This window comes from Pelodiscus sinensis, chromosome 28 (assembly GCF_052426305.1).
Source record: "Pelodiscus sinensis isolate ZL-2025 chromosome 28, ASM5242630v1, whole genome shotgun sequence".
In the NCBI taxonomy this organism is placed as follows: Eukaryota; Metazoa; Chordata; order Testudines; family Trionychidae; genus Pelodiscus; species Pelodiscus sinensis.
In genome coordinates this window covers 14,343,003-14,355,733 of record NC_143079.1, presented here as the reverse complement: position 1 = coordinate 14,355,733, position 12,731 = coordinate 14,343,003, and the positions used below count along the sequence as shown (strand labels likewise).

Below are 12,731 nucleotides of genomic sequence, written 5' to 3'. Positions count from 1 at the left end.
TTCCCACATTTTAAAACTCTGATTAGAGTGGCTGCAATTTCTTGCCCCCAGAGGATCAGATTCTGATCTTCCTGATGAAACTACAGATCTGGAGTCACTCTGATTTAAACTGGTGTAAAGACCTATTGCCTTAGAAACCAGTAGTGGTGCCCTGAGCCCAGAATTTGATCCTTTAATTCTTCTTTTGTGAAGCAGCATTTCCCATGCAGTGACAGCTGGCATGCTAATGATAGTAGGGTCTGAAAAAGAGCTTACCCTGCCCGGGCACGGTGCGACCTTGTGAAGCATTAAACATAGAAAAGAGAAATCTGAAGAGAAAAGAAGGTGGGAGGGAGAATCCAAAACCATGTCTGAATTTACATAGTCGTGCCCTGTCTCTGTCTGGTGCAATGCAAAAGGGCCCTTTTGAAAAAAGAACTGACTTTTGTATGTGCAAAGTCACCACAAAAATATTCCTCAAATGCTGGTGAACTTTTCCAGCTTGATTAAATGGTGCACGTACACAAAACGTCCTGCAGAAATTTGCTAACACTTTTTCCCAAGTACTGCTGAGCAATACCCAAATGCCAGCTAAACCCTTCCAACCTGCATGAAAAAATAGTGCACTGGAGCCATCTTACACACACACCAGTAGAAGACATCTGTAGACTAATGCAACAACCCCAGAAGCTGAAGTCCACTAGTCATCCAAAGGGCAGCAATGGCAGTGCAAGCTTTCCCCGTGCCATCCTGGAGACGTCACTCAGTTCTAACTTCATGCATGGAGTTGCATTGGTTTAAAATCAGAGAGAGAATGAATTGGGTCTTTCCCCTCTTCCTCCACTATCACCCATGTGACCCCTATCTTCTAAGGCCATGTCTTCACTTGCCACATTGGAGATCGATCTTCTGGCATTCGATTTAGCAGGTCTGCTTAAGACCTGCTAAATTGAATGCTGAGGGTGGTTCTGGTCGGTTCTCCTTGCAGTCATGAGGAGTAAGGGAAGCTGAGAGGAGCATTTGCTCCCGTCAGCCTCCCTCTGTGAAGATGGCGCCAAGCTCGGCTTAAGGGAAGCCAATTCCACTTAGGTATTTTACATAGCTGGAGTTATGTACCTGCCCTGAGACTGCTCGTCTCTTACAACTAGTTGTAATGGTGGGCTAGTGCAGTGGTTCCCAACCTGTGGTCCGCAGACCCCTGGGAGTCTATGACAATACTGTAGGGGATCCAGGCGGAGCCAGCACATTCTTCAACCCGCGTGCTCCCTGCAGCTCAGGAAGCAGCGCGGGCTGAAGGACAGTCAGGCGACAGGCACAGCTATATTGTTTGGGGGTCCGTAAAACGTTAATAGATTGAAAAGGGGGTCCGTATCCTCGAAAAGGTCAGGAGCCACTGGGCTAGTGGGTTCTCACAAACGGCTTGGAGACCCACCCACACATTTCGCACGTGGGGCTCCTGTGAACACCATCTGGGACACAGAGAGAACTAAATCAACTGTCTGATTACTGAGGACATTAACACAAAAGAATGTTTCTTTTTACTTCATAATATTCTTAATAGCATTTGAACTCAAACCTATGTAGGAAGGCCATGACGTGTGTACCATATGGGAGTTCCTAGGGGTCGCAGCGCACTTTCTGCCTTAGGGCTGGGTCTAAACAATGTGATCTAGCCCACAGAGACTGAATTACTGAGGCATGTTGGCTCAGGGTACGTCTACACTACCGAATGTTGTCGATGAAACTAACGTCAACACGCAAAAATCGCTGGAGGGTGTTCGCACTTGCTCCCTCTGTCCACTCTGAGGGCAGCCGAATCAATAGTGTGAGCAATGCATTGTGGGTATAAAGGCAGGGCGGATCATTGTGCATCTTGGGATTCCCTTCAAGTCCTCCTACAGCTGCCTCAGGAGAGCTCTGTCAGCTCTCCGTGCTGAGGAACGTCAAAGCAGCACGACCGCCTCTCCAGCTGGCCCCTTGCAGCAGCCGCCTGCCTGGTGCTGTGTTCCTAGCACAGGGCAGAACAGGAGCACTCTAATGATTGGCTCTTTGTTTGTTCCCCAAAAGGAGCTGCTGATGGGGAGGAGGGGGACAAAGGAGGCAGTTGCCCTGGAGCCTGGCGATTCTAAGGGGCTGGGGAGCCCCAAGCTGCTGCCACTGCTACTACAGCTGTGGTGGTGGCCAGAGCCCCGGACCCTTAAGTCGGCACTGCAGCCCCACGCCACATGCTCCAGGCAGCTCAGAGGACCAGCGGGGGAGACAGGACGTGGCGCAACTTAGCCCTGCCCCTTCCAGGAACATGAAGTCTCTCTCCCCCTCATGTTGCCCAGGGGCCCAGCAATCCTGTCGCCTTCTCCCCCCCCCCCCCCCCCCCCGTGAGGGGCACTGGCGGAAGCCAGTTCTGTCGACAAAGAAAACGGTAGCGTCTACACTTGCTCTTTGTTGTCAGTAAACGGAGGGGGAAAGAAAAAGTCTCTCGTAGGGGTGGAAGTTTTTTTGTCACCAAGACGGGGCATTTTTCCTGACAAAAATCGCACTGCGCTGTTTTATCGCCAAAAGGCAGTTTTTGGTGACAAAAGTGGGCGGTGTGGATGTACACCTGTGTGCAGGCAGCTAGTTTTCTTGTCCATGTGGTTTCTGTTGATAGACAAAGATTTTCAGAAAATCAACGAGTAGTCCTGTAGCACATTAGAGACTAACAAAAATACATCGATCGTAGCATGAGCTTTTGTGGGCACAACCCACTTCTTTAGATGAGTCAGTGGGCGGTGCTCATGAAAGCTCATGATACTACATATAGCTTTCTGTTAGTCTCTAAGGTGCTACGGGACTACTTATTTTTAAGTTACAGACCAACACGGTTCCTCCTCTGTGACTTTTAAAGTTTTTCAGAGCTGTCAAGGTGTCATCTTTCACCATCGAGTTAATTTAAAAATAAAATGTATTTTAAGTGACCTAAACAGCTGAGCAAATGAAAATCACACACATCTCCTTTGTTACACACAAACCCCAACATCCATATGGAAACCCCCTTCTCCTCTAGTAGTTTTTCTACACTCACCCCTAACTCCCCTCTCAAAAGCAGCCACACTTAGATTTGATCTTTCACCCTTGTTGCTCTGGGCATCTACTAAAGTGGTCTCAGATTTGGACGTTTCACTCTTCCAGATAGTGAGAACATGTGTTAATCTCCTTTAGGTCCTCTTATTTATTTTTGTTAGTTTAGTTCTGATTTTTGACTATTGTAACTGATTTGTACCATATTTGTCTCTGCTGCACACATCTATTTGGCTGCTTTCAATCTCAAGTGAGTATCACTTTATAAATATTAAAATTATTTAATATTTGATACTCTTACCTTCTGTTTTTTTGTTTTTGTTTTTTAATGTCTCCTTTTATTTCAAGTCTCACATATCCATTTATATAACGCACTTTTATGGGCCTTCTCATAAAAATACAGCCAGTGCAACAGAATTCTTTAAGATGGGCGATGAACAATTGAGAGCAGTAGAAATCGCAAATATGTCTGGTTCTGGAAAAGCTAAAGGTTATCGAAAGAAACCTTTAAAATTGTAAAGGAGTCTGGAGTTAATCAAACCCAAAGTGGCTTTGGTTCAGTTTTGCCTTCCTTTTCTCCGGTGGTGGAGTATTGTCTTTGTAGCTCTGATTCTAACTCAGCAATCACTTCTCCTTCATTAATTCTCCTGTGTAGTTCAGCGGGGTGCGGAACGGCAGGATCTTGAGGCAGGATATGAGATGTTATATGTTTGCCACCTTAGAACCATAAAAGCATCGGGCAGGAAGGAACCTCAAGAGGTCATTTGGTCCAGTCCCGTGAGCTGAGACTAGGCAAAGTAAATCCTAGATTGGGGTGGGCAATAATTTTTGATCCGGGGCCACTTCAGAAATTTCTGAAGTGGCCCCGAGCCACCCTGGAAGGGGCGGGGCTTCAGGCAGAAGGGGCGGGGCCTCAGGCAGACCCTGATTGATCTGTGAGTGGGGGAGCACGTGAAGTCTTTACCCTTGCCCCCTGAGAGATTTGGTGTGCTCCTCCCACTCCTAGGTCAATCAGGGCCTGGGGGCGGAGGAAGCACATGAAGCCTGCCCCCGCCCTGCAAGGGAATGCACGCTTAGTCACCCGCCAGCTGAGCAGCAGCTGGAGGTTGACTCTAACTGCCTAGCCCCTTGCAGCGGGGAGGAGACTTCATGCACTTCTCCCCCCTCCTTCCTCCCGCAGGTCCTGACTGGCCTGGGGACGGGGGAGTGTGAAGTCTCTTGCTCCCTGTGCTCCAGCGCATGGCACTTAGTGCAGACCACCAAGGTTGACTCTAAGCGCCGCACGCTCCCCGATCCCGGGCGGGGCAGCGGCAGGAGCTCCGCGGACCGGACCAACCCACTTGGCAGGCTGGATCCGGAGGCCCTTTTGCCCACCCTTGTCCTAGATCATCTCTGGCAGGTCTAACCTGTTCTTAAAAACCTCCATTGACGGGGATTTCACAGCCTCCCTGGGAAGCATGGGCGGTGAGTATGTGAGGCAGGGGAAGGCATTGCCTGGCCCCGCCCACAGTCTGCCCCCAGAACGCGTCCGGGGCCGGGGAGGCTGCGGCCGCACACCCTCCTTCCTCCCCGTGTGCCGAGACTGGGTTTGCATACTGCCCACCCTCCCCATGATGCTGGGGGCTGGGGCACGGGCAAAAGGGGTGGAGCTGGGGGTGGGGGCTTGCCTCCCCCAGCCCTGCCTTCACCCACTGCCCATGCTTGGAAGCCTATTCCAGGCCTATCTCTCCTTATAGGCAGTTTTTCTTAATATCTAACCTAAATCTCCCTTGCTGCAGATTAAGCCTCTGACTCATGGTTATGGAAAACAAATTGATCCACTCTGTTTATAACAAGCTTTAATATATATGAAGAATTGTTAACTGGACGGCCCTTGAAGATGGCTGCTCCCATGATGGATCCATCACTGGCCAAAGAAATCTTAGAACTTTAAGAAATTCATCGGCAGCAGGGGGAAAATTAGGTTTAAAATGGATGGAAATGTGCATAAAGGGTTTTTTGTTTTTTTCAGTAAATTCATCCTGCTGCAGTAAGTTCTTCACGCAGGCAGTGGGTGTTACAACAGAAATTCACAGCTTGTGTTCCATTCCTACCTTTGACTCATTCTGCCTCCTTAGGAAAGTCGTTTAATCTCTCTGCGCTTCGTGTTCCCCATCCGTCCAAAGGTGGGGATAATACCAAAGCACTAAGGGAGTGGACACTTTAGTGCTTTAGACTCTCTTGATCCATTTTTTGCTTGAAAAAGGCTAAGCCAGGTTAGAAAGGGGAGCCTCTTTCTTGCAGCGAGAATCCAGCAGGGCAACAGAAGAGACCTCACTAACCCTAGACAAGAGGTAACCTGTTGAGAGCAGGTGCTGCTTCTGGTGGGAGAAGGATTTCTTTACTTCCAGCTCGTTCCTGAGAGGGTAGAGATTACCTCGGTGGATAACTGCAAATGTCACCAAGTTTTACAGAAAGAGAGACCCTTCAAGAATGAGAATAAGGCCCCCTCTAAAAGTTAGACATTGAGTTCTCTCCAACCCTTCCCCCCGGAATAGAAGTTCTTTCAGATGGACATTTTAGGTTTCAAACTCTGACCCCCTCCCGGTACCCAGGGGCGGCCCGTCCATACAGGCGAACTAGGCGGTTACCTAGGGCGCCAAGTTAAATGGGGCACCAAATGGTGGCGCAGTATCACTGAGGGGTTTGGAGGTGGAGGCACCGATTGCCTGGTTCGCCTAGGGCGCCAGTTGCTGGCAGCTAGTCTAGGGCCACCCAAAAGGGGGAAGGTTTTGAAGACGACTCATGTCTTCTTTGAATTGGTGGTAAGCACCACTGTATGCTATAATGGCAGAAATCCCAATGAACAATGGATGGGGTGTTCAGGAGTTGGGAGAGGTCTCCTAATGAGTGGAGGGAGGCCATGGCTTGATATGATTCAGGAGGACTCCCCATTGGCGTATCTCCCTGGAAGCCACCCAGAAAGCTAAAATGGGTTCTAGGTATTTATAAGGCCATTCTCTTCTTTAGGCCGAGAGGTGATGCTCCTGACAGGGGCCTAGGTGGCCGTGGAAAACGGGCCGTGGACCAAATGTGGTCACTAAAAGTAGAGGGGAAGCCCACTGACTCCCAAGATGCATAGGAGTGGAGTCGGAGGTCACATGACCTAATATGAAGTGTTGCACCATGGGATCTGTAGTCCCCATGGTCTGCCCATCCCTGAGTAATGAATGAAGATACAATCGGCTCCATTTTCTTACTGTGAGCTATATCTCTGGGGCTCCTGGCAAGCTGCTGATGCAACCCTCAGGGGCCATTCTCTGGCTTAAATGGAAAGCCACATGCCATATTAATCAGGGAGAAGTCGCTGTTGGAGTTAGAAGCAGGGTTTACAGTCCCACTCCCAAGCTCTGTGTTTTGCCCTTCATGTTCAGGAAGGTGTTTGCCTCCCGGGTCCCTTCCCTCCTAACAGCTGTGTAACAATGTGCTTATCCCGCACTTCATTACATTCTTTCCCCTCCTGTGTAGACAGAGCCCTCTAAATGGCCCACCACCGTGTGTGCCGCTAGACATCCCTTGCGGGGAACAGAACCTGGCGTGTTTTGCTCTCTCCTGGGAATGGAAGGGCTGTTACTGGTTCAAGCCAGCAGGGTCTACTAGGCGTAATCAGGATTTCCATGTTGGATGAAGCATGACTATTTGTTGTAATGTGTGTACAACCTTAATCACCCACCCCTTTTCTGCAGTGAATACAACATTGTTCAATGCTTCAGCTCCACTGGCACCAAACAACACTAACGTTTCTGTGGTGAGTACTTTTGTTGTATGTATGCTCAAGTAGGGAGTAGCTGAGCCCTCTGGACCTTTCTTAGCCCAGGAAGAAAGTAAGTGGGACACATGGAGAGCCACCAGTTAAATCAGTTCCTCGGTCTGCTTCAGGGATGCTACCAAAGCCTGCAGAGATCTCTTTAGAGATCGACTGCTCCATTCTATGACTTGCCGCCCAAATGAGTTAATCTGGGTGTGGAATTCACAGGAGGGCTTGGAGGCAGGGGAGCACAATGGGAACTGACTCTCTTCGCTCCAGTTGTAATAGCCTGGTAAGGTCTCCTTCCCGGGCCCAACTAGGAGATTGCAAACCACCAAAGAGCAGACTGCAGCCAGAGACCCCACAGCAATGCATGCTGGGATAGTTTAATGTCAGGCCAAGATTAATCAAACACTTAAAAAAGCAGGACTCTGGGGCCCCTTTAGGCACAAACTTGCACTGGCTTATTTAAGCCGGTGGACACGCTTATGTCCAGATAAGAGCAGGTTATTTCCGTTGAACGTAAAGCTGTTGTTGGTTACTTAATTGACATTGAAATGATCCTGGTTTAAACTGAAAAAAGCCCCTCTACAGTGGTTTAACTCAGTTTAAAATTGTACCTTAAACCAGTGCAACTCCGTGTGCTGGAGTTTAAACTGTTCCCAGCCATGAGGGAAATGCACCAGGACGAGTCTTGTCTACACTGTTATTCAGGAATAGCTACTAAGGTTCGCACTCTACATTAGTCCAGGTTAGCTTTCAAGTGCAGACAACTCCTTAGGAAAGCTGCACCAATTTATAAACCAGATTAGGGCTTGTCTACACACACAAGTTAGAATAAGTAGAGGATCCAAGACCATGGGGGGAAGGGTTGTTCCTGTGATATTAGCCTGTATTTTACACCAGCTAAGCTACAATGACCAAGATTTTCAGAAGCAATGAGAAGTTTGTGGGTGCCTATCTCAGGACACTTTAAAGGGTCTGACTTTCACAGGCAGGTGTTGCAGACTTTCCAAAAATCAGGCTCTTTTTAGCTGCTTGAAATTGGGGATCCAAAAAATCACTGGGCACTTTTCGAAAATCTTTTCATACCTGGGCACCAGACAAGCACTGAATGCTTCATTATTGTTCAGAGATGTGGATCTTACCTGTTTTAGTGTGGCTGAAGTTTAATGTCACTACAGTGGTCTCCCTTAACAACTTGGCAATTTGGCTTTTGGACAAAGGGATATTGTTATTTCTACGTGTGGTTCTTATACGTACTGTAGGAAATACGATGAATACTACAAATACTGAAATAGTTTATTCTGAGACAAGTTCTTGAGGGTGACTGTGATTCCAAGCGCTGTGTTTTATGGAAGACTTTAACCTTCCTCATGATTAAAGTGTTGCTCCTAAGCAGAGCCCGTACAACTAATTGCATTTGCCTGTGTGCTAGAATTGCTCAATATATTAATAATATTTTGGTTTGTTCTCTTCAACACTTCGATTCCAAGTACAATGCTATTAATGTAACAGCTCTGGACTGGACCCAGCTGAGTAAGAAGGAATGTCTAAAGTATGGCGGAAGCTTAGTAGGGAAATCCTGTAAATTTGTTCCTGACTTAGCCCTCATGTCCTTCATCCTCTTCTTTGGGACGTATTCCATGACTGTAACACTGAAGAAATTCAAGTTCAGTCGCTACTTTCCTACAAAGGTAAGAACAAATACGAAGACCACGAATCACATCTGTATTTCAGTTTACACTATAAACTGTTGGCCAGTCCTTTTCAGAGATACACGGGGAACTTGAAACATAGGTCATGGCCTCCAATATCACATTCAGATCGGTATAGACGGACTCTCAAGTCTGCGTGTTGTCCCATCAAAACCAGGAGGCTTCCCTATAGGCACAAAAGGTCCCCTTGCATAGATCCAATCGCAGGATTGAGGTCTTATTAAACAAATGTGTGGTTCTGAGAAGGGTGGGCGGGAGAGGGGAAAAAAAGTAGAAGGGTGCAAGATTTCTAGTTTATGTATTTTATTATAAACATCTCCTTACCTTGCCCCATGATTTGTAATTAGACATCTGTTCAAAGGAAGCCTTCAACTACCTGATGGAGGGTTCCAAAGAGGATGGCGAGAGGCTGTTCTCAGTGGTGGTAGGTGGCAGAACAAGGAGCAATGGTCTCAAGTTACAGTGGGGGAGGTCTAAGTTGGATATTAGGAAAAACAATTTCCCTAGGAGGTGGTGAAGCACTGGGATGGGTTTCCTTGGGAGGGGATGGAATCTCCATCCTTAGAGGTTTTTAGGTCCTGGCTTGACAAAGCCCTGGCTGGGATGATTGAGTTGGAGTTGGGCCTGCTTTGAGCAAGGATTGGACGCGATGACTCCTGAGGTCTCTTCCGTCCCTAGGATGCTATGGTTCTATGAAATGTGTATAAGATGATTAATCTTATTTTAAAGAAATCCATGAAAACATTTTCATAAGATTACCTTTAATCCTTTCCTTCCATACACTTCATTTTACAGCAGCAAAATTCTGAGCCTAACCTTTCCAGCTTTGTCCTTTAGATCATTAAAAATGAAAGATTTTTAAATATTCTGCATGCTTCTTGCTGTGGATGTTCTCGAGTTTTGCATTTAATCTACTTTGGACAATGGAATTCCATGAAGCCATTTCACTTTTATTTATGCTCCATTTCACTTTCAGATTTAGCCATGTTGGGGCTACAAACACAGCAAGCTGCTTTCATTGGGGTGCCTCTCTTTCAGTTCTGGAAACATTTATATTGGTCATAGCTTTCATAATGGGAAGTTTTTAACAACATTTAAAATTCAGGATAAATTTCAGATGCCAATTTATTTTTCACTTCCCATGTTCCCATTTCTGAGAAGTCTACATATCTCTGAAAGGTTCTGGAACTTTTTCAATGCATACAGTTCATTTAAAAGTAGCTGAATTCAAGCTATCACTGGCTGATATTTCTTCCCTATGCAGAATTGCTGGGAATAGAGGCTGATCCATGTTTCTGGAATTATTTTTTCCACATCTGATAAATGAACTTTCTTCAAATGTTGCATTAACTTGCTAGAAAAGTAGAAGCTGCTTCCATTTAAATCTCTCTTCCAGATTTCAGTTGATGATTGGATGTTTTAACAAACCAATGCGGAAACATGACCAACCTGAAATCATAAGCTCCCCCCCCCCCCAAAAAAAAAAAGTTTTAATTTGCCTTCTGGTTTGCAAGCCGTACTTGGGTCACCTTTCCAAAGCTTTTCCACAATCAGAAGGACTAGCAACATTGAAATGAAAGTTGAGAGTCTCATGTACAGGCGGTCCCCGAGTTACGCAGTTACGAACGGGGCCGTCTCCCTGGTCTCCAGCAGACCAGGGAGAGGAAGCAAAGCGGCGGAGCACACGGGCAGCAGACAGCCCAGACGCGACTGGGCTGTCCGCTGCCTGCATGTTCCGCCGCTTTGCTCCCCGTCCCCCTGGTCTGCAGACCAGGGAGACGGGGAGCAAAGCAGAGCAAAGCCAAGGAGCCCGAGGGCAGCAGGACAGCCATGGCGCATCTGGGCTGTCCCGCTGCCCCCGTGCTCCGCGGCTTTGCTCCGGACGCCTGTGGTACAGCAGCTGGGACGCTGCCGGTTGGTCCCGTAGCGCCGCTCTGGGCGCTACTGGACCAACTCGGCAGCACCCCAGCTGCTCTGCCCCAGGCGTCCTGATTCAGCCACTGCTCTGCCCCAGGCGTCCCCAAGTCAGCCGCTGCTGAAACTGACCAGTGGCTGACTACAGGAAGCCCCTGCCCTGAGCTTCCTGGAATCAGCCGCTGATCAGTTTCAGCAGCATCTGACTTGGGGATACCTGGGGTTCTTAAGTTGAATCTGTATGTAAGTCAGAACTGGCGTCCAGATTCAGCCGCTGTTGAAACTGATCAGTTTCAGCAGCGGCTGAATCTGGACGCCAGTTCCGACTTACATACAGATTCAACTTAAGAACAGACCTACAGTCCCTATCTTGTACGTAACCCGGGGACTGCCTGTATTCACATGACTCCAGGAGCATGGGGTTTAATAAATCCAGCATATAGTGTGTGATGAGCAATAAACTCACAAGAGCTGCCAGTGCTGATGTGGTTGCTCTGACTTACACCAATGCAACACAAAAGTGACTCCTTTGCAGTAAGCAGAGCTCTGCCTGTCTGCAAAGGAGATCAGGCCTGTGTGTTTCCTAATGTTGCCGTGATAACTCCTTGGAGGAACCCTTTGATCTCAGCAGAACTGCATGCTTGGAGATCTGTAAAGCACCCCATTTAACCAGCTTTTCCCTCCCAACCCCGTCTGCCACCAGGTCAGGGCCTTCATTGCTGATTTTTCCAATGTCTTCTCCATTCTGCTGTTCTGTGGACTAGACGCCTGGTTTGGCCTGGACACGCCAAAGCTGCATGTTCCCAGTATAATTAAGGTTTGACGTTCTTTCCTCTCCTAACCTCTGTCCCTGCCGGCTCCTCTCCGTCTCCCCCTTGCGGCTGTGCTTCCAACCGCTGCATTCGTTCTATCTGTCCCCGCACCATTTGGGGGGAAATGAGATGAAAGGGATTCGGTCTCCAAGAGGTTTTATTGGCGGATCTGATTTTTCAGTGGTGAAATTATGGGCAAAAACATTCCCTGGGCACCCCTTCTCTTCCAGACATCCCATTATGAACATGGAACGTCTAGCCTCAGTTATAAATGTGCTAACATCACAAAGAAAGACGTTTATGCCCTGGCACGTAATAAACATTGATTGGAGCGGGGGATAGGAAGGATGGCTCAGTGGTTAGAGAGCCACAATGGACTTAGGATACCTGTGGTCAATTCCCTGCTCTGCCACAGACTTATGTGACTTTGGGCAAGCCCCTTAGTCTCTCTGTGCCTCAGTTCCCCCTCTTTCAATAGCATCCCCATTAAAGATTGCTCACAAGGTGACAAAATCCATATGGGTACGTTGGGTAGATATTAATGATTCATTAGGAGATGACTCCAACTCCTGCTAAGGCAAGATGGTGTTGATATCTAGTCAATATCCATTCAATTTCTCTGTTGAAATGAATTTCCTAACACTGCGTCTCAAATGCATTGTTTTCTTTCTCTGATTAATGCTCAAACTCCATCACTTTTCGGCCTTTTCTGTGTGTTGATTTGTGCTCTCTCCTTCTCTCTGTAGCTACGTAAACTTATTAGTGACTTCTCTATCTTCATGTCCATACTAATGTTTGTTGGTCTCGATATCTTGTTTGGACTGAATACTCCTAAACTGCAAGTGCCTACTGACTTTAAGGTAAAAGAACAAGGGTCCCTTCCATAGTATTCAGCTCTCTCTGAGAATACACCGACTGTAACAAAACTGTGGCTGTTAGAAGGTCACAGTTATTACTATTACTGTTCATTGTTTTATGATGGTAACTCCTAGAAGGAACCGTCCTGGTTCAGCGTGCCTTCCCACATTGTGCATTGTACAATAGACACCGTCCCTGCCCCAAACAACCTACATCTAAGGGTGTGTGTACACCTGGAGTTTATTGCAACACATAGCTGGACCTCTGTAACCCCTGAGTGCAGATGCAGCTTACGCCAAAGGAAGAACTTTTCCACCAGTGTCAGAACATCCTCTCCCCACGACAGTAGCGAGGCCGACAGAAGCTTTCTGCTGTCGACATAGGTAGGACTATGCTGAGGATTTGCCAGCATAGCCAGGGGCTAAAGGGTGTGTTTTTTCACACCCTGATGGGTATAGCCATGTCATCCTCATTTGTAAGTGTAGACCAGGCCTAAGTACAAAGCTCTGTCTACACTACAGTCTTCTGGTGGACAAGAGCAAGTGTTCCCTGTAAGCTGAGCACTTGGGCAGCCTCCCAGGAGAAATTCAAATGCCCCCAGCTGAT

At 47.6% G+C, this 12,731-nt stretch overlaps 1 protein-coding gene across 2 annotated transcripts in view; it reads left to right on the top strand.

Annotated features, from left to right (window-relative positions):
• SLC4A5 (solute carrier family 4 member 5) overlaps positions 1 to 12,731 on the top strand; it is a 134,639-nt gene that overhangs the window by 92,962 nt on the left and 28,946 nt on the right. Inside the window, exons 15-18 of one of the 2 annotated variants that reach the window (XM_089773824.1) lie at positions 6,762 to 6,823; positions 8,320 to 8,520; positions 11,159 to 11,272; positions 12,014 to 12,127. In XM_089773824.1, the coding sequence (XP_089629950.1) occupies positions 6,762 to 6,823; positions 8,320 to 8,520; positions 11,159 to 11,272; positions 12,014 to 12,127 (491 nt within the window). The remainder of the gene's footprint in view (positions 1 to 6,761; positions 6,824 to 8,319; positions 8,521 to 11,158; positions 11,273 to 12,013; positions 12,128 to 12,731) is intronic. The other variant, XM_089773825.1, reaches the window with a different exon arrangement.